At 37.5% G+C, this 25,499-nt stretch overlaps 2 protein-coding genes and 1 non-coding gene across 4 annotated transcripts; all 3 read right to left on the minus strand.

The window, feature by feature from the left end:
- Positions 1 to 7,740: 7,740 nt before the first annotated feature.
- On the minus strand, positions 7,741 to 9,502 carry LOC113274491. Its single transcript, XM_026523869.1, has 3 exons — positions 9,478 to 9,502; positions 8,420 to 8,716; positions 7,741 to 8,340 (listed from the first exon to the last, which is right to left on the minus strand). The coding sequence occupies exons 2-3, from the start codon at positions 8,702 to 8,704 to the stop codon at positions 7,741 to 7,743; spliced, it is 885 nt and encodes a 294-aa protein (XP_026379654.1). The 5' UTR covers positions 8,705 to 8,716; positions 9,478 to 9,502.
- Positions 9,503 to 19,077: 9,575 nt separating this feature from the next.
- TRNAM-CAU lies at positions 19,078 to 19,149 on the minus strand. Its single transcript has one exon. It is a non-coding gene; the product is annotated as a tRNA-Met (tRNA).
- A 357-nt stretch (positions 19,150 to 19,506) lies between these two features.
- Positions 19,507 to 25,204, minus strand: LOC113274562. Of its 2 annotated transcripts, XM_026523941.1 has the most exons (11): positions 24,756 to 25,201; positions 23,782 to 23,868; positions 23,537 to 23,698; positions 22,629 to 22,717; positions 22,158 to 22,246; positions 21,916 to 22,019; positions 21,465 to 21,564; positions 21,204 to 21,279; positions 20,996 to 21,110; positions 20,351 to 20,882; positions 19,507 to 20,204 (listed from the first exon to the last, which is right to left on the minus strand). In XM_026523941.1, exons 1-11 carry the CDS (start codon positions 25,081 to 25,083, stop codon positions 19,709 to 19,711), a joined length of 2,178 nt encoding a protein of 725 aa, XP_026379726.1. In that variant the 5' UTR covers positions 25,084 to 25,201; the 3' UTR covers positions 19,507 to 19,708. The 2 variants fall into 2 exon arrangements, with proteins under 2 accessions (XP_026379726.1, XP_026379725.1); XM_026523940.1 differs by having other exon boundaries at positions 22,629 to 23,698; positions 24,756 to 25,204.
- Between the last annotated feature and the right edge of the window lie 295 nt (positions 25,205 to 25,499).

The following is a 25,499-nucleotide window of genomic DNA, read 5'->3' on the forward strand; positions in this document are numbered from 1 at the left end:
GAACTAACTGAGTGACTCTATTAGGATGACGACGACTACATGCAACACCTCTCCCCTCGCAGAAATGCAGAGAGTCATTCTTGTCGTTCCAGGAACTCAATATTCCGTATGGATCTTGAATTATTTCATTCTTGAAAGCAATTAAGGCCAGTCGATCAGCTGAACTGTTATCATTAATCGCAGCAAGGCTATTAACATATTCTATGGACATATAAGAAACGATGAGAGTAAGGATGCATAATAGTGGTAATACAGTACTGAAGCTGACAGACTTCTGATGATGTAGTAATAATAACTTCATCTCTATGACATGTACAGATTTGAAATTTATCTAAAATTTGGCAAAGAAATTGAAAAAGGTATACAAATCAGGTTCTAACTTAGTTGTATTATATATATAAGCGAATTAGCTAGTCTAGGTCATTAATTACTATGGGGACACTAGACAAAGGTTCAGCTGTGAAATTTATTACGGCCCCATTATTAGAAGACTAGATATGTGGCCATGAAGTTCGTGAAGCATTTTATACGTCCAAACATATGGAGATGGAAATTTCATGGATGAGAGAGCCTTTGAAGTCTTTGGGTAAACCCCTTGGACAAAACCTTAACTTGTGAAATTCCTCGTGGTCCTACTATCAAAGACAATGTGGTCATGAAGGAAGTAACGAAATTATTTGTGAGTTTCTGGTGGTTGTATTCACTAGCAAACACAATGTCACCATCATTTATTATCTGTGACTTAAAATTTAATGGTGCCGAAAAGAGTGTAATAGACGTCCAGATTTTGGAAGTCTGTGTTCGTAGACTTTGGGTATAACGTGCTCTTACATTAAACAGCGCAACTGTTAAATTACAAGTGGTGTAATTGTGGTATGAACACTCCAGCTCGCTACCAATAAGTTCCTTATAATTATTATTTGCCATGAAAACATTCAGAAGGATGTACCCTCAGCCACCAGTATACATTTCCTATTGCATGTGCTATCTAATTAACCAGGATCACAAGAAAGTCATAGGTCAAAATAGATCTATACCCGACAAACTGCAGTTGATATGAACTGAATTTCACTCCTGACAAAGGGTGTGTGCAAACTAGGAACCGTTTTTTGGGACTACTCAAAAATTGGGGACTACTTTCCATTTTTTTGGGTGGATATTAGAAATAATAATGAGTTACCCCTTATCTAACTTTTCTTCTAATACCAAACTTATCCTTGATAATTAAATTAGTATAATGATTAGTGAGTTAACTAATAATTAGTGAGATTAAATTAATAATTTGATTTTTTTCAAAAAAAGAATTATAGAGAGGGAGAAGAAGAAGATGAAGATGAGGGTTTTGGAAGAAAAAATTTAGATCTTTTTCTTTAAGAGGACAACAAGAGTATGATGTTTTGGGTACTCACGGATACTTCAAATTTAGTTAATGGTGCTTGAATTGGCCAAAACATTCCTAAAAATGAACAATTTACAAATTGATTTTGGTTTCGTTAACAAAGTTCGGTTACGACATTTGAAGAACAGGTAGCCGAACTCAGCTTTAATGGAGTTTTTTCTTTCAGAGAAAAGTTCGGTTAGGAGAAAAAAATTGCAATGTAACCGAACTAAAAGTTCGGCTGGGAAAATAAAATGAAAAAATTTGCGACGTAACCGAACTCAATATATAGATTTTCAGAGAAAAGTTCGGTTAGGAGAAAAAATTGTGACGTAACCGTACTAAAAGCTCGGTTAGGCAAAAAAATTGCGACGTAATCGAACTTTTCTCTGAAAGAAAAAACCTCCATTAAAGTTGAGTTCGGCTAGTTCGACAAAGTTTTTCAGATAATTCCTAGCCGAACTTTTATCTGCAACTTCCATTTTCAACTCATTTTGATGATAACTTCTCATTTTCTCAAAGGAAAACTAATGAAAAGTAGTGGGTTTGTTATAATTTTGATTTTGTTTTGTTAATGATTTAAATTAAGCTATATATAGAGGTGGCGGTGGTGGTGATTTGAGGTGGTCGGTAGTGGTGGTGAGCGGTGGTGGTGATGGGCAGAGGTGGTTATATATATAGGTGATGGTGGTGTTGGGAGGAGGTGATTATATATATATGTGAAGGGTAGGTTAGTCATTTCCACACTTTAGGACACTCCTTATAAGTATAGGGTAGACATTCCTATTACAAAGTAGTCCCCCACCATTTTTATTTTTGAGTAGTCCCCAAAAAATGGTTCTAAACTAGATAGATCACAAATGGTGTTCCTAAGAGCAACCACAGCCATGAGACGGACCAAATACCAAAAGTAAGACTAAAAACCAAAAAAATTTGGTATTCTGGGTGTTCAAGCGCAGTGGTAGAACACCAAATTTGGTGAAGCGTAACTTATACACACGCCCGATGTCAGACGGAAATTATATTCACGTTTGTTGATTAGGCGGCTTTATATTATGCGTTTGAGTGAAACGTAGGTATAATGCGCGTTTGATTGAGGCGTAGGTATAATTAACGCCGGATATGGGACGGGGATGGAAAGTGCGTCTACAGGGACGGGGATTAAAAGTGCGTCCCATTCATACGGAGATATAAAGTGCGTATGTTTCGGGCGTTAATGGCTTATGCGTCTGGGTGAGACGTTTATACAAGATGCGTTTGATTGGGGCGTTTATAGAAGGAGCGTCTGAATGGGGCGTGCATTGAAGAAGCGTCTGTGTGGGGCGTGCATTAAAGAGGCGTCTGGTTGGGACGTTGTTAATAAGTGCGTCTAGTTGGGACGTTGTTAATAAGTGCGTTTCGATGGGGCGTGCACAGAAATAGCGTTTGTGTGGGGCGCTTTTAGAAAGAGCGTCTGAATATATACTTCTTTTATGCTCTTCTCCTCCTTTTTTTACATAACCTACGTTTTTACAGAAGAAAAAAAAACGACGAAACCTAAGTAAAAATCTAGGGCAATACCTAAATCTCATGTGACGGCCATTTGATTGGGTGCGGAGAAACGAGTTCTTGTGAAAGAAACGACTAATCTTATTCGTTAATCGGGTGCGGGCAAATTTGATTGAAGATTAAAGGTATGGTTTGTTTTGGGGTAATCTGTTTTTGGTTGGATAATTTGATTAAAGATTAAAGTTACGATTAATTAGGCTGTGTTTGGGTGGAATCGGTGGATTGCATGTTGATTTCATTAAGCATACCGTGAGGTTACTGTTTGTTTGATTATGTACTGTTTATTTGATTACTGTTTGTTTGATTACTGTTTGTTTGATTACTGTTTGTTTGATTAGTTTGTTTGTTTGATTAGTTATATACTTCCGCATCATCATCTAATAGCGAAATAACACACTGTAACATGATTGATAGAATACAATAATTCTAATTTATCACCTGTAGTAGTTCACTCAAATCCATTAAACATGTATTGTTGTTGCTCACACAAGGGGAGATACAAAATTTTAAACAGTTCTGTGATATAGACGGTGTATGTAGTGAGATTCAAACTCGTTTAATGTAATTTTCGTATTTATTTACTTTAAAAATTTTTGATCTTCTATACTGTAAGTAAATAAAAAATAATCTTTACTGTAAATTTTTTTGATCTTCTATACTGTAAATTTTGATCTTCTATAATATAGAATAGAACTTCTTATGGATGCTGTAAACTAAGAAAAAACAATTACTAACTTGTATTTATATCGTGCTCAGATGTTGAGCAGAATAACGTCGAGATTTGCACAAGGAAAAAAGATGAATAATAAGAAACGCAAAGGTAAAGGTCCAATGGAGCCTGAAATAGACCCTAATGTTGGAGATTTGGAAGTTCCAGATACCGGGTTCGATGAAGATAGCGAAGATGAAACAACACCGTCCGTGGTATCCCTAGATAACTACAATTGCCTGGAAGATAGTGACAAACACGCTTCTACAAATATTACATATTCAAGCGATCCAAAATTCAGGTACCAACATCGTGGTTCACTCTTTTCGGTCATTGTTTATTATAAGGAGATAACAAAACATAGTCCAAAAATTAAATACATTATCGACAAGGCAGGATGGGGACGTTTATTAGCCATGGAAATAGGAGAAGCATCACACCCAGTGATTGATTATCTTGTTGAACGTTGGTGGGATACAACGCATACTTTTCACTTCCCTTTTGGTGAAATGGGATTCACGCCGCTTGATTGGGTAGTGGACAGGATTGAGTATTGGAATTGGGGATGATGTCCGTATAAACCCAGTCAAGTACAAATTTGATTATGTCCGTGAGCATGTTTTTCCAGAAATAGAAGAACCCTTAGATTATGAAGATCCCCCAATCTCTGGAAAAAAACGCCCCCCGGCACAGTGGATTTCAGATGCAATCACAATTAAATTTTTGACTACGTATTTCAAAGAAGATATCTTGGTTGCAGCTAATTTGGATGACAAACTTGCAGAAAAAGTGGCGAGGGCCTTTTTTATGTATGTTTTGGGAAATTTTTTCTTTTCCAATGCAAAGAACTACATTGATGCGGCTTGGTTAGCTGCTTTTGAGGATCTAAATGCAGTTGATATGTATGACTGGGGTGGTCCTGCTTTTGCAAAATTGTATGTGGCACTCAACGCATCTGGTAGGGGACAGAAGTCATTAACTGGGCCGTTCCAAATATTAGAGGTAAATTATTATTTATTTTTATTTCATTTAAATGTATATTTTTTGGCAGTTGATTTATTTGGTTGGTTATGATGGAGTAGTTTTGGGGATATGAATATCTGGGCATATGTAGACCGTGCGACCCAACTAGTGAAGAAAAATGGCCAAGAACTTCCCGGTGGAAAGCGAAGAAAAAGACTATCGATATTGTTCACTGTAGGAATGCGCTTAATCAGTTGACTGCAGACATCGTGACATGGAGACCGTGGGAATCCGCCATTGGTGTTCTTGACTCTGATGTTGGTCGCAGGGCTGTGGAGCTTTCAAACAAAAGGGTTATATTTACTTGGATTGGCAAGGTCAGTTAGTACTTTGTTTTTATATGAACATTATTACTTCAAAGTTATCATTTTATCCTAAGTTGAAGAACTTTTTCTCTGATTACTGGTAATTTGACAGAATATGTGGTACCTAGGAGAACGATCTTGGAGGCAAAATCATCCTACTTTTGGAATTCCTAGAAATCCACCATTTAAAATTGGCGAGGTCAGTCATGAGAAAGCAAAACTTGTGAAAGAAGCTGGATGGGTAGATGCAAATATGTTTGTGAAAGCTGTTTCATATAATATGTATCTGCGATATTGGCGACATGTAACTAACTTCCATCAATTCGTGACCAAAGTCGATTGGGTAGTTGAATTACACGGGGTTGATGGTGACCGTGTTAAACACCTTATTCAACGACCTGCTCAGCATGTACCTATTCCACCACCACAACAATTATCATACGTAAGTACATCCCGTCATTATATTAAAATATATGGTAATCTCATTTCTTAATTATTTTTTTTTAAACGACAGCCTGAAGCTTATAATCTAGTTCAAGAACATGCCGATTTTAATCGTGCGTTTCGCGAGTTTGTATTATATGAAACGGAAGACAGGATGATACGTTTAAAGGCAAAAGATGAAGTAATACGAGGCCTTGCAGCTCGTAACAATTACCTGGAGGATCAGATGCAATTCCGTATGCAACAAACGCCGCGTCCCCCTATTGGATTCGGGCAGTTTTTCTGAAACTATCCCACCAGCGGTGTGGGCTCCAGTGAGTCAAGCATCAACAATGTCGTCTGTTAACCCCCATCCGAGAATGACGTTTATCCCACCACGGCAAACACCATCGCATACTCCTACTGATGAATAAGTAACTTTTTAGCCTCCACTTTGGATACGTACTTTATAACCTCCGTTTTCAGTAAGTCTACAATATCCTATCTTATCTCTATATAGGGTTACTTTTTAGCCTCCATTTTCAGACTCCATTTTCATTCTGACATGTTGATTTCTTTTCAGCCTCCGTTTCGGTACTTGTAGTTTAATTAGTGTTATTTCTTTTTAAGCCTTCATTTTCAATCGGTCAGTGTCGCTTCTTTTTAGCTATAGTCTTAGTCTTTGCAGTGTCAATTCTTTTCACTCGCATTTTCAATCTGCAATGCCATAAGTGTCTATCATGTGTCTATAAAACCAATACTACATATCTCGGTGAATACAAACCAACACTGCAAATATTCTTCTTCTTCGAACTCTCCCAATCACTTCTCAAACTATACATTCCAATGGAATACTGTGACAATAACGCTGAATCTTCTTCTTCTTCGGACTCCGAATTTTCTTCTACTTCTTCTTCTGCGATCTCTGATAACAGCTTTTACTCATCAGATGAAGATGCGGTTGCATTGAGCCGAAATAATCTAGCAGTTAGTTTGGGAACTGCCATTACAAGTATGACATGGTCTCATACTCGTATAAAAATACCAAGAAATCGTGAAGCCGGAGATATACTTCTCTGGAATGACTACTTTTCTGACAACCCCACCTACCCAGCTAACATATTTCGTAGGAGATTCAGAATGCGGCGAGAATTGTTCAACCGAATATTGGCAGATGTGGTGTCTAGAAATCCTTATTTTGCTCAAAAAAGAGATGCTTGTGGCATTCTTGGATTATCCCCTCATCAGAAAGTAACTGCAGCAATCCGAATGTTAGCTTATGGATGTGCAGCAGATGCAATAGATGAGTATTTACGCATTGGAGAAACCACCGTTTTAGAAGCAACCCGTCGGTTTTGCAAGACGATTGTGGTATTATATGGGAAAGAATATTTACGCTCACCAACTGCGGGTGATGTTGAACTGTTGCTGAAAGAAAACAAAGACAGGGGATTTCCTGGGATGCTGGGGAGCGTGGATTGTATGCATTGGAAATGGGATAGATGTCCGTCAGCAGAATCAGGAGTATACACCGCGTATAAAGGGAGTGAAAGTATTGTGCTAGAGGCAGTGGTGTCACATGATCTCTGGTTTTGGCATGCGTTTTTTGGTATGCCCGGCTCCTGCAATGATATTAATGTAATGAATCGTTCTTATATTTTTCGAAAACTTATCAACGGGAAAACACCACCGGTGAACTTTGAAGTAAACGGGCATGCATATGATATGGGATATTATCTCGGTGATGGCATTTATCCACAGATTGCTACTATTGTGATGGCCATTAAACAACCAGATACACCGAAAAAATATAAATTTTCATCGATGCAAGAGGGAGCACGGAAAGATGTAGAGCGTGGATTTGGTGTACTGCAACAACAATTTGCCATTGTCAAACAACCTGCACGAATGTGGAACCCGGATGTGCTTGCCTATATAATGAAAACGGTTATTATTTTACATAATATGATAGTGGAGGATGAGCGTCTTCCCGGTGATTGGCCACATGAATATGACTCACGTAGCAGGTCGGCACCGGTGAATATATCGAGGGTAGGTACTGAGGAACTTTCCAGAATGAGAGCTGCACATCGGCGTCATGCTATACACAATAAAGAAACACATTTTCGCTTGCGTCAAAATTTAATCGAACACATATGGTCAAATTTTGGAGATAATTATTAAGTTGGGATGGAAATATGTTGTATCGTATTTCTTCATCGGAAAATATGTTGTAACGTTGCTTACTAATGTACTATTTATCATATAAAAATTAAAATTCACTAAAATTGACTAAAACTCACTAATTTTTTTATTAATGATAAATATTAAGGTTCAACTAATTCGGTCATGCTTTAAGATTGGTTTCTTTTGCGTTGTAGTATTTCCATCTTTCGAAGTTCGAAGTACTCTCTTGTTACAGTGTCCAATGTAGAGACATCCTTCAACATTATGGCCAAGTCATCGTCCGCTTCTTTCTTTAAATCGAGTTTTTCTTGCCTAGCTTGTTTCGCCGCAAACTTTGCCGCAGACTTAGCTTGTATTGCTTCAAACTCAGCTTGTCTCTGTCCCATCTTCATTAGTGATTGTGCTTTGTAATGTTCATTGAAACTTTGATGCTCCTTAATTATATCCTCTAGCATTTCCTCCTGGGCATTGGATTTTGCTCTCCCTGTTTTCTTTAGTTGTTTCGATGCTTTCTTCCCCAACTGACGCTTACGTGTGTTCTCTATATCTCCAATATCTAGATCATCACTGGACTCGCCTGGAATTGTTTCCTCAATATCAGCGTTTTCCTCACCACTCTGAGAATCTTCCATTTCTTGGCCTGAATCAAACACAAACGTCGACCGTCCTGAATATTTGATACTATCTTTTAGAATTTCGTAGCACTCTTCGTGCTTAAATTTTTTGTTACCATTACTTTCTTTGAATCGCTTTCTTATCTCTTCAACCTGTTATTATTTTCAATACTCATCAGTTCCAATTACATGTATATAATTATTAAGGGTGCAAAAATTGACGATTACTTACCCTCAAGACTTCATTCCATCCGCTATGATATTCACCATCAACTTCCAACACTTTTGCAGAATAAAGTGAAACCTGTCTACTTATTCCCTGAAATCGACTCTGGATAGAAGTCCAAGTACGTTTTGGTTTACAAGGCAGGGCTTCTTCCAACTTATCTTTGATCCGACTCCATAATACTCTTTCTGGTTGATCGGTTCCGGTAGCAGAATCTTGAGATATGGCTAAATGGATTCTACATATCATTGTATCTTCTTCTGTTGTAAAATTGGGACCTCGTGGTGCCATATTTCTATATTTCTTGAAATAGAAATTATAAATGATAAGATTATGCAGAAATAAGTTTGTCAAATGCTATATATAGATATACGAAAGAGCCGTTGCAATCTATCAAACGGTCGGAAAATCAGAAAACCAAAATAAGAATTCCAAAATATAACCGTTGGCGCACGTAATACATGCGCCTGGTAACAGACGCTCGTAATACATGCGCTCCGAACAAACGCTCATAATACGAGCGTCCGTCCCAGACGCTCGTAAAACATGCGCCCACTCCAGACGGTCCTAATATATGCGCCCATCCCAGACGCTTCTAAAACATGCGCCCACTCCATACGGTCGTAATATATGCGCCTCACTCATACGCCCATAAAACATGCGTCTCACTCATACGCCCATAAAACATGCGTCTCACACAGACGTTAATAATACGTCCGTCTCCCGCATACAGTCATAATACATGCGCCCGGACCAGGCGCTTTTAGTAACTGCGTCCAAACCAGGCGTTTTTAATAACTGCGTCTGCTATGGGGCGTAGGTTTTATCTACGTATGGCCCGGCGGTGTTTATAATAACGCCTAACTCAAACGCTCTATATACATCCGCCCCATTATCATACGTTATTTATACGTACGCCCGATGTGGAGCGTCCACTATACTTCCGTCTGAAATCATACGCCCACTATACTTCCGTCCCACTATTAATCATTTTAGTCTGGGTTGGCGACCACATTTGGTCGCAAACCCTAATTAACTGGACTAAATATGGTTTTAGTCAGTACCACTGCGGCTGAATTTGGGACCAAATTTGGGTATAGTCCCCAAATTTGGTCATGACTGTGGTTGCTCTAAGAAACTAAAAAAGGGGACAGTGATGGGGGAGGGGGTGGCTTACCCAGGCTGTAGCCCACCCCAAAATCCCTAAAAGCAGCTTTGGGCCCTTGTAATACATTCGCAAAAAATAACTTTTTTGGGGACCATGGTTTTTTTGGGGGACCATGGTTTTATTTTGGGTAAAGGCATTAGAAGTAATTTTAGGTCACCCCATATCTAGTTATTCATTTAATACCTAATCTACCCTCTTAATTAATTTTAGGTTATGATTAGTGAATGATTTAGGTAAAAACAATTAGTGAGATTAAATTAAAAACGATTAGTGAGATTAAATTAAAAGATAGGTTTATTATTAGTTGAGTAGAATTATTGAGAGAGTAGAGTTAGAGAAGATGAAGGAGAAAAACATGGAAAATAAAAAAAAAAATCCAATTCACTAAGTTTGAGTATTCAAATGATGAAAACTCATCTGATTCTTCATCTCCATCCTCTCCTAGAATATTTGTTAATCTTCAAAATGATCCGGATTTGAACTGGATTTTGAACAGTTCGGTTACTTTATATGAAGAACAAGTAACCGAACTCATCTGAAGTTGTAGTTCGGTTGCCCCGTGAGATGAACAAGTAACCGAACTCATCTGAAAGTGTAGTTCGGTTACTTGTTCCAAACACGCAGGTTACCGAACTCTCAAATAATGGAATTTCTAGGAGTTACAGCGTTATGTTCGGTTGGTTCTCAACGAACCGAACTTTGGTGTACAAAGTTCGGTTGGTTAGCAAACTGCATGCACTTTTGATCTAACCGAACTTTACGTAATATAAGAGTATATAAGTTTACAAAGTTCGGTTCTTTCACAAACTTGAACCTAACAGATAACCAACCGAACTCTGAGTTCGGTTTCTGCGATGAAATTGTGAAGTTACCGAACTTAACAAACAAAAAAATGTGAAGTTCCAGCGTCTATTGGCTAAGTTCGGTTACTTTGTAGTTTTAAAATTTTTTGCGAACAAACCGCGCTATATTGGCTAAGTTCGGTTATTTTGGAACTCAACATAGTGGCCACAACAACACAGTTCGGTTAGACTGGATTTGTTTTTTTTCGGTTCTAAGGGTGGAGTTCAGTTACTTTGTAGTTTTAAAATTTTTTGTGAAACAACCGAATAGAGAGTTCGGCGACTCAGTTTTAAATCCAATAGAACCGAAATGTTCTTCGTGTTCTTCATTTTCAAGAAGTTCGGTTAGTAAAGTAGGGTTTTTTGGAAATTCGGCCCAACCGAACATTGATAAGCACGAAAGTGCGACGTATTTTCACCCATAAAAATTTGTTTTAGTTGTCTTTGGAAGAATAAGCTCTTGTGGAGAATTGGCTCGAAAAACTGTTATTTGCACCCGGAGGACACGTGTTATTCGGACTCTCGATGCTGGTTAAGGGGCACCTCAATTACTAAGGGGCGTCCAGTTGCTAAGGGCCACCTTCCTTACTATTTACACCCCATAAGACAAGTGCTAAAGGGACACCCATAAAGGATTAAGGGGGAGTTCATCTTCAACAATTCAAATTTCAGTTTTGGCGGGAAAATTGCAGCAGAATTAGGGTTTCAGTTTTGGAGGTGTTTGGGTGAGACTAAATGGCTGAAATCGAATGGGCTTGTTCTTAGGGCCTAAACAGAGATGGTAATGTGCTTTTTTTCAATTATATTTGGCTGGATAATCACTGATTGATGAAAATAGAAAGGACAGAATTTGGCGGGAAAGGATTGAGTCCCAACTGTGTATTTTTCAGGGAAGATTTTGGCCGAGATTTTGGTAGTATTTGACTTGGATTTGGATTCAGTTCGTTCTGTTTCATCCAAACAGGGAAGGTAATCAAATTGGATTCGTAAAGAAAGGAAAGAGAATGAAGATCTCGTAAAACAGAGAAAGAAAGATATCAATTATTATGTTTGAATTTCTGGAATTAATTATGGACGGTACGTGAGCTGTAAAAGAATATATTCTCACATGAATGGTATCTATTAAGATTGGGAGAGATTTGAGGATTCAGGATACGTGAAGAGATAAAAAAAAAGGGAGTGTTTGGTGAAACAGGGAAGTTTGGAGTTTTTCATGGGATTGCATAAGATTTATCCGTGCCCTGATCGTGTTTGAACTGTGCTGGGCTGCAAAAAGAGCGTATAGAAGGTAAACAAGGAGATGTGACAGCAACAGGAGTGCGAGGAGAAGAAAAAGAAGGGAAAGAATATTCCCGTGACCGCAGTGAATTAAAGAGAGGATGATATGAAGTTATTTCGGAAGATTTAGTGTTGCTGAGGTATAAAAAGGGTCCTGAGATTTCTTAGAGTTATATCGAGAGTTTGGGGAGAAAAATAGAGAGTCACAGAGCAACTTCTCTGCTGCTGCAGAGAAGAAGAAAACGAAGAACAACAGACTACACTTCTGGCATGTCGTTTAAAACTATCGCATGTTCTTAGCTTCGCGACAGTTCTTCTCGACAGTTTCCATATATAGTTTTTCTGTAACAGCAGCTTCAGCAACAATATTTGAATTTCATTGTAACGGTGGACTCTGTAACACCTATAAAGTGTTGCAAACCTCTGTTTTATTAGTTTTCTCCAATAAAAACACCATTTGAACTATGAATTATATTATTGAGTGTGTTTTCATAATGAAAAGCTAAACCCCTGCACTGGGTCAACGGAGGAAGTCGTATATCATACGAGGGTGATTTTATTCAATTATTTTTATGACTAATTGCACAGTTATTTAATTGAATTATGATTATCATTGAATAGTTGTCATTTCAATTGATGGGTTATGCTGGCTTAAAGGTTTTGATATCTCATACTTTAGATATTGAACCATTACTTTCTAAATCTACTTTAGGCAATGAATTAGAGTCAATGAAACTTTATATTGAGCTATAATTGTTAAAGTAATTGATAATTGAACCTTAAGTTGCGAATTCGATGGAATCCTAGACCCAGTAACTCTCCCTTTAAATCTTTAAATTTAATCTTCACAAGTCTTAGAGTTCGAATCCTATTTACAACAACGACAAATTAAAAAGTTTATCATTTTGGCGCCGCCGACGCGGATTTGTTTTTAGATTAATTTTTAGGTTTATTTTTTTTTAATTTTGTACAATATTTTCATTTTTCTTAGATTTTATTTTTTCCTTTTTATGCGTTTCTTTTTGTATTTCTTTTCAGGGACATTTTGAGGATGATGACTTCTTATGAGGAGACGTCACCTACGATGATGCTGGCAGAATATAAGCGTAGAAAGTCAAATTATCAGGAAACCTCATCTACGATGACGCTTGTTGAATATAAGCGTAGGAAATGGTATGGAGTTTCTGCTCCACATGAGGTAAGTGAAGAATCTCCTCTAGAGATATATGAGAAGTATTATAAACACACACCACCTAGTTTGGAACAAAGACTGAGATTATTGGAATGCCAAAAATTATTTAATAATGATGATGATCAGTCTTGTAGTGACTCTCTGTTCCAGACAGAATTTGAAGATTACCCTATGGATGATTGTGTTGATGATTTGCCTAATTCCATAGATGAATCCATCCCACAAGATAATTAACCCAACTTAGAGGATGTTTCTAGACCCCTAAACTTCCAAAAGTTGCCTAATTTAGGGTTAGAATTGCGTGCTTCTAGAGTGTTGTTGGATTACTTTTCATCTAAGTACCCAGAGGACTTGCCTATTCCTGATACAGTGCATGAGCTGGTTGATAATTCCCCAGTATCAATTGAATCCCCATATTTTGTTCTTTACGCACTACTATGTGTAGTAAAAACTTGGTTTAGGGGTAAATATTGGTTTTTGATAGTTTCAGTGTCTCCGCGTTTTCATGACATAAGTGTGAAGCTGTCGTTTGTAAATATTGTATTTTGGATCGATCCCCAAGTTTTCAGGATATTAGTTTATGGGGATTCTTTTTGTACATTCCAGTAGGTGTATTTTTATTTTTATTTTTATTTTTATTTTTATACTTTCGTTTACTTTTTTGCATCTTATGGATTTCCTGTCTTAAGTTTTGCATTGGATGACTCAATTACATTGAGGACAATGTAATGTTTAAGTGTGTGGGAGTGGTTAATGTTTTATTTTTATTTTTCAGGAATTTTTTGCATATTACGACCAGCTGTGTAGCGGGTCTACCAAAAAAAAATATGATTGTTAGGGTTATGACCAGCTGTGTAGCGGGTCTTTTTATTTTTCTTGCATGTTATGACCAGCTGTGTAGCAGGTCTTCAAAAAAAAAATATTATTGTTAGGGTTATGACCAGCTGTGTAGCGGGTCTTTTCTGTTTTCTTGCATATTATAACCAGCTGTGTAGCGGGTTTTAAAAAAAAAAATTGTTAGGGTTATGACCAGCTGTGTAGCGGGTCTTTTCTTTTTATTTCTTGCATGTTATGACCAGCTGTGTAGCGGGTTTAAAAAAAAGACCAGCTGTGTAGCGGGTCTCTCTCTCTTATTATATGACCAGCTGTGTAGCGGATCAATTTTCTGTTTTGCTCGAGGACTAGCAAAATGTAAGTGTGGGGGAATTTGATAAGCACGAAAGTGCAACGTATTTTCACCCATAAATACATTAGTTAGGACTATTTTTATCACTAATAAATTTGTTTTAGTTGTCTTTGGAAGAATAAGCTCTTGTGGAGAATTGGCTCGAAAAACTGTTATTTGCACCCGGAGGACACGTGTTATTCGGACTCTCGATGTTGGTTAAGAGACACCTCAATTACTAAGGGGCGTCCAGTTGCTAAGGGTCACCTTCCTTACTATTTACACCCCATAAGACAAGTGCTAAAGGGACACCCATATAGGATTAAGGGGGAGTTCATCTTCAACAATTCAAAATTCAGTTTTGGCGGGAAAATGGCAGCAGAATTAGGGTTTCAGTTTTGGAGGTGTTTGGGTGAGACTAAATGGCTGAAATCAAATGGGTTTGTTCCTAGGGCCTAAACAGAGATGGTGGTGGTGGTGGTATTCGGCGGTGGTGGTGGTGGTGGTGGTGGTAATCGGTGGTTGGTGGTGGTGATAATCGGAGGTGGTGGTGGTGGTAATCGGCGGTGGTGGACGGTGGTGGTGGGAGGAAATGGTGGTTATATATATAGGTGGTTATTAGGTTGGTTTTAAATTAAATTAGGTTAAGAGTAGGTTAGTCATTTCAACGTTTTAGGACACCCCTTATCATTATAGGGAAGGTGGCCTAATAAAACCATGGTCCCTCAAAAAAAACATGATCCCTAGAAAATCGTTCAAAAATAAACAGCCCAGACAGCAAATTTGGATTAGCCCTTTAGTGAATGGATGAAAATGAAAAAGCAACGAAATGTACGAAGAAGATCCAACAAAATTAATAAATACATATCTGTAGTTCTGTACTCCATATAACTTTGGAGTATATCATTAAATCTACAAGTTGGGCGTTATTAGAGTCCTTGGGATGTTGTATTTCTCATCTCATAAGTGAATATTCGTAGTAAGGACTTGTATTTTTATTTCTTTTTCTGATAGTGTTTTTCTTTTTAAGCATTCCATGTGTGTTCCGTGATCAATCAGGAAGACATTTAAATTTTTTGTGTAATATTAAGTACATATTGTATCACAGATCTCATATACGTTATGAAACCTCAAATTCTATATTGTGCAATGAGATATAACGTTAGACTAGTGGTTGTTGTGATTCGAAATATCGTGTTATTTATGAGGTGAACAAATACGATTCAAAACGGTTGTGCTTGAAACTTCTTTTAAAACTTCTAGCCAGGGAGGCTAAATCTTTTAAAAGTTTTCTTAATTGGATGAATGTTCCTCCTTTTGATATTGTCCAAACTCTAGAGTAGATAAATCTAATTTTAGGGAAGAACCTTTAATCCCAACATTCGATGGCTCTACTTATTATGTTGTAAGGGTTGCTAACAACATAAATATGTGAGTAAATATGTGACTTCCAAGAAAGAAAAAAAACGGTAGGGCTTGAAGAAAAAAATGATATGTTGCTGAGTTAGAGTAATTTATGCGTTTTACCGTAAATCTTTTCTTTTTTTGCTACCGAGATGAATTATATTGTATGCTCACGGAAAAAAAAATAGCTCTCCCAAACAAAAAATCTTGGTTCCGTCGCTGGGAAGACCCTAACATCATTCAACTAGAAAGCGTTATTGTGTCTTAGAAAGAAATCCAATATAAACCAACCATTCAAAAAGGAGGCACAAGAAAAAAGAAAAGAAAAGAAAATAAGGCTGATACAGATTAGATCATATTATCATAGTAATCTACCTCATAGTCTGAGTTCTGAGAGTGAATATAGAACTAATGTGAAACAACCCATCCAAGATTAAACATAAGAAGAAAAGAAAAGAATGGCCTAAAAGTTCACAGCGATGCAATTCCATGCAAGTGGAAGTCCGTTTCTGCCAATGCATCTGTAACATAAATGTCTTCTTTCGTTAGGATAGTCATAATCCACTTATTTGGGCAATAACCAAAGACTCGAAGTTTCTCATTTAATGTAAGTGACAGTAACTAGCTCCATAAGCATCTGCTGAAACATGAAAATGAAAATAGACACCTCGCTCTTAATTTATAATTGAACATCCTAGATTCGAAGTCTCTCTCCAAGCGATTGGTGGTAGTACCGTTGGCCTTGGCCTTAAAGCAAATGTTAGGAGACTAGCTGAAACATCAGAAATATTGGCACGCAGCAACGAAAGATGCCGGAGTTGTTCATATGCCTTGGTGGTGGTGTTATAGGCCCAAACGTACTTGTCGTAACCCAGAATAACCACATTTTTGTCTACTGGACTGAAACCCAAAATCCTCAATTGTGTAATCAAGTCAGTCTTACCTGCTCCACCAATCAGCAAAGTTTCTCCCATTTCTGCTAGCACATCATTAAATTCTTCATCCTTGTACAACAAACACCAGTCTTTCTTGAGCACCCAAACACTCAAACTCCTCTCCCTTTCCTTGAGAATAGCATAACAAATCAATCCTTCTGATTCCCCGAGACGATGACGTAACTTGAGATCACTATATGTTCCTCCGTCAGCGTCAGGCAAATTGATCAACCTACCCTCATAACCATGGTTGCTGTTTCCATTCATATTAACAACTAGAATATTTCTGTTTAGCTTTTGAAGCCAGTACAGAACACCATTATGTGTAACAAGATTGTCATTTATTGGCAAAAAGTTCCAAGTAACACATTCAGGACATGAAACATCACAAATCTTCCATTCACCCAAATCAGGAGAAAGTATTTCAACTTTAAATTCTTTTGCTGGAGCTGCAAACTCTGGTATGCGGATAACCTTATAACTCGTAGAAAAGAGTGATGATGAGGAAAAACATTCATCATTACACATGAAACAAGTCAGAACATTAGCAATCCAATCATCTGGTCTTGTTGGTGGTTGAGGGAGTGAAACCCATTTTTGGGTGAGTGGATTACAAACATAATAACTTATCCGATTCCGAATATAAGTTTTCTGATGATTAGATAAACTTATACAGCAAAGAACCAATCCGTTACTTGAACCTATGATGAATAATGACTTTTTCAAGTCATTACAATTTGTGAAATTTGGATTAAAAACCTAAGAGAGAAGCCATTCTGATGATGAGATACAAATTGTGAATATGAATCGGGATGTGGAATTGTAAATTTTCTTATTAATTCTTCATTATCCGGGGAATTGTCTTCCAGTACTGAGGCTAATTGAACAAAGGCCCATGGGAGTGATAAATTGTTGAGTTTATACCACTTGTTAATGAAACTAGTGCTTGAGAGAGTAGAAAACCATACCTTTGAAACAGATTTGAATTTGAAGATTGCGCTGAGAGGAAGATGAAGACAGACTTCATTATGATTACTTAGGTTATTGTTTAGACATATTGGGGTGTGGTTGTAGGTTTTCCTGCAACTACAGAATGCGATAAATTTATTGACTGGATAGATTATCCTTCGCAAGATTGTGTGATCAAATTTTTAGGTTCATGCAACGGCTTGCTTTGCATATGTTGTACTCGTTATAGTTTTAGTCCTTGTGAAAGTTTTGGTGATAATGAGATATGTTTTCATATTAATTCTGGGCGTTGTTGTCATGGCCAAGAAATACATCCTTCAACGAAACAGTACAAGAAATTGCCTACTTTACCACAAAGACCGTCTAACTACGTCGATGCTGACCGCTAATGATTTTAGATCGTTGAACACAAATTATGTGTGTTGTTTGGGATAATAAGCCTGAGATGCTGATTCGCTGTATACAAAAAACTAGAACCCCGATGCAAACTCTATTATGTAGAGATACCAGTATGGTTTCATAGCATATATTCTCATACGAAACTGCTATGCAGTCTTCTATATTTATTTTAAATATCGTCAATAAAAGTGAGTTTACAAATTCTTTGTTAGTTGCAGTGTTTGTAAAATTCTCCATGTTGTTTCCTTTTGTTCATGACATTTCCCATACTTTTCGGGTAATATATTTGGAGTTTAAGGGGCTTTTCTAAGTTGGAGAAAGCACTTCCATCACTAGCAAGTATGTCGTAATTTCTGTTTTAGTTGCATCCCGTTCAATGTCCGGTTCAAACATATAGGAAGGAAAAATGTGAAGTTGGAGGGAGAGACCGATACATATATATTCAGTTTAAAAAATAAACTTGATGTTTGGCATCATCCAGTTTGCTTGCTATAATCATTAAGGTTTATTACTTTTCGGGTAATAATCATTCAGGTTTATCGACAATAAGGATGATGATATTGTTGATCCTGATATCTACTCATTAAAATCAAACTCATGGAAAACCATTCAGAACATTACAGAAGAAACTATGGAGTAAAGGAATCTTGGACCAAAAGTTTCAGCATTACAGAAGAAACAATTATCAGTAACTCGGGTATGGAGTTAATTTGGAGTTTCAAGAACAATGATATTCTAGTTCAGGCCGGTGGGTTTATATGTTTATATGATCCAAACAACAAAACATATAAAAAGCTGAGGTTTCAAAACGGTGATAGAAAGGAGAGGGTAGCAAATAATTTTGTGGCTAGCATGGTTTCGCTAAAATAATTAAGAGCAAGCGCTATGTATGGCTCACCCAAATGGTGGAGGTACTATCAAATGGACCAAAGACAGAAGAATGTCACAAGTCATCATTGAAAGTGATAACAAGGTCATAGTGGCCTATCAATCAATATTGAATGTCTTTCTCTTGCTAGCTAGATGGGAAAATCACCGTCTTTTAAATGCTTGCAATAATATTTATATCACAGTCAGTTTGCATTTCTTAATTAGATTTTCAACGATTCTTTTCTGTTGGATAAATAGTACTGTAAATCGAAAGATTGAATGCATGCATGGTTATTATTACAATGCTATCTGATTGGGGGAAAAAACGTAAAAGTTCTGATCAAAGAAAAAAAAAACACGTAAAGTCTATGAATATCATAGAGAAAAAAATCTTTAAAAAAACAATGGGTAAAAAATTTAGGGAAGCCTTTCTCTGTGAGAATATCAGAGCCAGGTTTCGATCCTGGGACCTGTGGGTTATGGGCCCACCACGCTTCCGCTGCGCCACTCTGATTTGTTGTGTAACCTTTGACAAAACTTGTTATTATTTCGTTCACGTAACAAAATGCTTATTCTGATAAACACGTGAGCTCGATATGGCAACTGGATTGAACAGACCTTGTCTATTCGAAACTTATATTACGATACGGTGAAATCCTGAAATGAGTCCAAAATTCGAATGATGCTTGTTCATATCTAAGCCAAAGAATGCTGCAAAAACATCCATGGATGACCAATGTGAGTCTCCATTGCCCTTCATGGGTAAAAGCTTGCAGATTTTCAGTTGAATAAGCATGAAAGCTTTAGGTAACCAGGGAAAATATCAGATAAATTCCCAGGATGGCATGACATCTATAAATGCAAACGAAAAGGAGATATAAATTTTAATCGAAGTTGTATAAGAGTAAGAATTTGATTATTCAAGTTTCTTAACAGGAGGAAACTAGTATATAAGTGATCCTTTTCACTCTCATGGAGAAGTTGCAAAATTCCTACAACACTACTACATTCTTTTTAACTCTTACAGACAAAATTATTGGGTACATGAACAAGGAAAACGAAATATTAAGGTTTCACGTACTCTTAAACTTCTGCGTAATTTTCTCTACTCCTTCCTTGCATTCTCCAGCTATCCTTGTCGCACCGTCCTTGATCGCCGCACTATATCCATTTGCACTCGACTGTAACTCTTGTATTGATTCACTTGCCTTCGAAGTAGCAATGCTTTGGAATTCCTTAACCCGCTTTGCAGCACAACTGGCCTTCTCCTTCAAAATCATTATTATGGAGTTGATTTTTAGGATTATCTGCTCAATTACAGCTTTGGATTTTCCTTTTATATTCTCTGCCATTCCCTTCAACTTGTCAACTAAAGTCTCAGCTCTGTTTACAGTTTCATCAATGGTTGATTCTTTTCCTGCATTGGTCCATGTAACTCCAGCTGATTCATCATCTTGAAGGTCACTGTCTACTACAACTTGTATTCCGTGTTTCTTCCAGCGGTCTCTTGCTTCCTCTAAAGCTTTACCATGTTCTCTTGCTCTCTTTGCTTCTTCCTCGGCCCAAGACCTGAATATGTATAACAAAATTAGCCCCATAAAACTACAAACTAGTGAGCAATTTGTATTTGCAACAGAATACACTAAAAACTTGTGTTTTCTGTAAAAATGAACAAGAACAAGTGGCTCCTAATGCAAAGGTTACTACTACTGTACCTGGCCATAGATAATGCCTTCCGTTCAACCTCCAGATCATACTGTAACTTAGTAATAGCCTGGTTTTCACTCTCGGCTTCTTGCCGGAGCTTGTTAATTCTTTCCCTTTCAAATGTTATTTCCGTTCTGTCACTTATAAGGCTCTGTAATTGCTCTTCTAACTCACACCTTAACCTTGTGAGAACTTCCATTTCTGATTCAACAGCAGCACGACTCCTCTTCAAGACATTATCTTGGTCCTCTCTCTCAGCTCTTAGTTTTTCCAATTCCAACTTTGCCTCTTCAGCCGCTTTCTCAATGGCATCCACTTTTTCCTTCTCCATCGCAAGCTCTTTCCTGAAGTTTGCATTGACATCCTTCTCGACTTTAGCTACTAAAGCACTATGAGCTGCAACAGCAGCTTCAGCCATCGACTCGGCTTCAATACGTGCAAGCTCCTCACTGACAATGTCAGCAGCATCACCAGTTGCTAGAGCGATAGCAGCTTGAGCATTTGTGACTGGTTTATCTGGCTGGAACAATCTTGTATAACCTACCACGTGAAACAAAGGAAATGTTCTTAATATAACCAAAAAATTAGATATAACACCTTTATGCCGTGTGAAACCTCAAAGCAGTCACAACGAAACTGAGAGGCAAGCATACCAAAGGCTAGTGCTATAATTCCTTGATCTCCGGCAGAAATATCAGCTACTAGTGCAGGCCATGCATCTGGATTGATTTTATCAATGTCTATAAAGCCACAAAGTTGATTCATCATCTGAACATAAAAACACAAATTCGATCAATCTTACAGTTCATTAAAAGTAGTTATCAAACAAATGATATCAGTCTATCAGAATTTCAAAGAAACCTTTCTCTCCACTTCTGGCAACTGCCTTTTGTCGAGGGCCATTTTCCAACTCACAAGATCCTGGCGAGATAGAGGGCTGCAGCACAAAGGTTGAGTAAATGAAAGATTTTTAGAATTGATTACTAAGATATGAGTACTCTTTTTGCATGTTTTAGTGAAACATGATGTCCCAAAAGGCCAAGTAGTGCATTTTGGAACAAAATGAGTGTTATCTTATAAACGCTCGTGTTGATGATAATGATAGGAACACACGAGTATCACCTTTCAGGAGAGAAATTAAAAGGATCCTGCTCTCCATCTGAAGAATCTAGCATATCACCTCTGGATAACTTGCTTGCAATAAGTCCAGCTTCTGCCAATCCTGCAAATCCAATGTATTTAGAAACCGTTAATGCAAGCGGATGCCCTAATGTCACATACAAGTAGATAACCGGAAGGTTCAAATTAAAGGGGTAGAATGTATATGATAAGTTGTAAATGTTAACAGATCATAATGGTGAACTACCGACACCCATGCTCATGTTTGGGAGAACCCACTAATAGACTATAATTAGAAGTACATGTTGGTTTGCTTCTGAAAACTTTATCCCTACAGCTGCAGAAGTAGTGGATCGCATGATTTTCCTCATGCTTCGCAATCTCTTACGCCTGATAAAATCAAGCATTTTAGAATTGATTTTGTGCTTGTGACAAGGAACTACAATTTTCTCACCTTGAATAGATGCAAAGTCAGGGTCTTCAGGTGCAATATCGTCAAATGCAAGATCTGTGACATTCTCTATGTACATTGCTGGATACACTTTTGAAACTGAATTCCTAAGAAATAAACGGAGATAAGTAATCAGTGGACCCTCTAAATAAGCTTATATATAATGTTTGAATTGTAATTGCTAATTCAGCTACGGATTCTATATCAACGTTCTTATTGGTGTAAAGCAGTAATTTCTCTTATACCTCGAAAGAAGATTGCTTGAAGAAACCAACCATCTGGCATATTGACGACGTGTACATAAATCAATATATTGGACATCAGGCTCGATAACCTGCAGAAAAAAGAATAATTTGATTAATCTAAAATTATAAATATGATAGAATAAATGAGTTTTCTAGCTAATATATAGTACAATACTTTCAAGATGAAGCTTCTAATGGATTTTTGGAGACTGAGGTCTGCTTTAATTCATAATGAAAAAAACAAGTCAATAATTACAAAAGCATGCTCACTTAATAACAGATATAGGAAAGAAATTCAATGAATTCAAATTAAGGCACCCCAAGTAACCGTAACTGTTCACCTATTTATGAGTAAATAGAAATCTCTATGTTGGCCATTATGTATTTTACTAAAGATTGAATGTTTAGATATCAACTGCTAAACACACCTACCAAGTCTCGATTGCCTGAGAAGTGAGAAAAGAAAAGTACCTTCAAAACTTGCAATGCCGCCAGCGCCTGCCCCTGAACTTGGTCAACAACTGCAGGAACCAAAACCTTTCCAGGAGGAACCTGTAGAGCTGCAGAAACCAAAGATGGAGCAGGTATACCAGCAGAAGAGAATGAATTCTCAGGCAGTGGCAGCTGAGAAAATGAGCCACTTTTTTCAAGCTCGTTACTAGTATCTGGTTCTTTGGGAAATGGATCGGCTAATATTGAGGTAGGGTTGGTCAAAGGCGATTCATTTTCATTTAAATTAAGCTTTTCTAAGTGAGAGATCTCTTCTCCTGGTTTCTGCAACGTTTCGCTGAGGTTCAAATCTTCTCCAGCTGAAGTAGGGGACACAGTCTCCATAATATTCTTTGACTTAGCATCGGAATCTAGATTCTGAACCGACTCTGGATTGACTAAGCTGTCTAAAGGTAGAGGATCACTGGAGGTTTGACCATCAAAACCAGAGGAAAAATCTAGAGGAAGCTCAGAATTTTTTATTTGGATCGAGTCAGAAGTCCCCTCTTGCTGGTCCGTTTCAAGATTTGTAGAATTAGATTCAGGAATAGCTGGACTAGAAAGGTTGGAAGGGCTCTCTTTGGGTTCAGTAAGTAATTCACGTGAGCCAGTATCAATGGGGTCCCCTGAACCTTTTGAGTCAACAGGGGATCCAGGATACTCACTTAAGCTTGGATCTGAATCAGAGGTGTTAGTTTCTACTGAGATATCATTGAAATCCGATTTGGATTTCAAATCTTCTTGGCTAGAAGAACTATTGGCATCAACATCAGTGGAGGCAGGTTCGACAGCTGTTATCAATGAGGTCTCTGGAACCTTACTGTCATTAGGTTTGCTTTCAGAAATGTCATCTGTAATTTCTGGAGATGTAGAAGAAACCTTGTATGTACCTGTCTTGTCTTCAAGGTCGTGATTCTGCAAGTCTCCTTCATCTGTCCTCACCAAACTCTCGTCGACTGTAACCTGTTCAACTTTATCAGTTTGATCATCTGAAGCCAGCAACAATTCGTTCTGCGTCGTTACAGGTTCCATCTGTATCTGCTGTTTTGGTCCTGTTGAAACCATAATATTTAGATATATGCTTTGGCAGTCTTAAGTCCTAATGACGAGATAGAACCACAGAACAACCACGTACCAGGAGCATTCCTCTTGTTTAGCAAAACAGATGCAAATGCCACCCCGGCAGCAAGAACCACTCCGGCTACTCCTGCTTTCACAAACCCTGAGAGTACAATACTAAAGAAGTGTCATAACTCCACCAAAACTAATGTCCTAGAATTACAAAGACAAGTAACAGTCAATACAAATTAACAATCATTTTCCATCACCAGAAAGTCAGGTTTTACAGTCATGATTGAATCAAAGCAATAACTTTCCCATATCATTCGGCCTTTTTTTGTGACAAGTTATATGTGAAACATACATCTGTCATTAGTTTAACTATACCGGAGTTTGAATGATAAACTGAGTTCCCTGCTATGACTTGGAAACAGGAATTTAACAGATAATTGATCATCTCTGGTATGCTGAGATGTCGAACAATGAGACCATATTACCATTAAAACTTGACTTGAGAAGTCTACAGAATTTTCATAACGACTTTTGTTATAACGATACGAATGCAGTAATCAGCAACTAAGGTACCCACTTGACCATAACTCGTGAACATAGAGATATCTAAATTGGAGTCCAATTCCAAAATTAGTTTCTAATCCCTAACTATCATCAAGATGATTACTTTCTCTATCTGAGTGATACTCAAGAGAAATTTCAAATTTTTATACCTTCATAAAGAGGATATCTTAGAGGAAAACACTATTAATTGTTACTCAATTACCATCTAATTCCCCAACTACTATCCTTATACATATCAAACCCTACTCTCATTTCCATTTGTACTAATTTCTCACTCCCTCCAAGTCTCAAACAAATCCAATACTTTAAAAGTCTCACAACCACCATAAACCAGGAGCAATTGCCCCCTGATAACTCACCAAGTCTATTTTAACCCCCAATTAACAACCAAACAATCATGCAAACAATTAAACCTAAAAATTAACCACAAATTGAAAATCAAACTAATAAACTTATGAATTTAACTTCACTTACCTCCATAATTCCTCTTGGGCTCTGAACTATCACCATTCTCACTAGAATCAACGCCACCAAACCAACCAGATGGCGAATTCTCCATCCATGAATTCCCCGGATTCTTTTCATCTTTACTCTCTTCGCCTGTTTTCCCAGTTGAAGAAGACGAAGAAGAAGAAGAAGCAACACATAACCTAATTCTGTGATGATGATATCTTCTTCTTGAATGTGTACGGAAAAACAACAACTGTGAAGGAGAAGTAAAAGAGGATTGTTTTCTACATTGGATTAATCTAAGCTGAAATGAATTTGGTGATGATGCTACACTAGTCCTAGTAAACGCCATTGATGATGATTTGATGAATCAGAGAATTTTTAGGGTTTTATTTGAAAATTCATTGAAAAATTGGTGGGATTTTGGGATTTTTTTTCTTTTTTCTCTTCAGTTGATAAAAGAAAAATCTTTGGTTCTTCTCTCTATCTTTTCCACTTATTCTCATTTGTTTGATATTGTGTTATGATGTGTATTTCAATTTACCTACCTCAGCTAGTCATGATTCGACACGTGTGTAATATAGTTTCTGGGTCCCGTGATTTGGGGTTGAGTGGGACCCACTCTAACCAACCATACAAGATGCCACGAGAGACATGTCGATAACAGTTCAGTTGAGTCGGGCCTACGGGCCTTTATCGTGGGAGAAAATTGGCCCTTTACGTACACTATTTGGGACCTCATAACCTGGCCGACCAGGCCATGTCTGA

Source organism: Papaver somniferum, chromosome 4, assembly GCF_003573695.1.
Source record: "Papaver somniferum cultivar HN1 chromosome 4, ASM357369v1, whole genome shotgun sequence".
Classification (NCBI taxonomy): domain Eukaryota; kingdom Viridiplantae; phylum Streptophyta; class Magnoliopsida; order Ranunculales; family Papaveraceae; genus Papaver; species Papaver somniferum.

Excerpts from the sequence above, each read along its gene's own strand:
- LOC113274491 (XM_026523869.1), bottom strand. The coding sequence starts at position 8,704 with ATGGCACCACGAGGTCCCAATTTTACAACAGAAGAAGATACAATGATA. Across the intron at positions 8,341-8,419 it reads GATGGAATGAAGTCTTGAGG|GTTGAAGAGATAAGAAAGCG; the intron begins GTAAGTAATCGT and ends AAATAATAACAG.
- LOC113274562 (XM_026523940.1), bottom strand. The coding sequence starts at position 25,083 with ATGGCGTTTACTAGGACTAGTGTAGCATCATCACCAAATTCATTTCAG. Across the intron at positions 21,280-21,464 it reads TTTAATTTCTCTCCTGAAAG|CCCTCTATCTCGCCAGGATC; the intron begins GTGATACTCGTG and ends TTTGTGCTGCAG. Across the intron at positions 20,205-20,350 it reads AAGGCATTATCTATGGCCAG|GTCTTGGGCCGAGGAAGAAG; the intron begins GTACAGTAGTAG and ends ATACATATTCAG.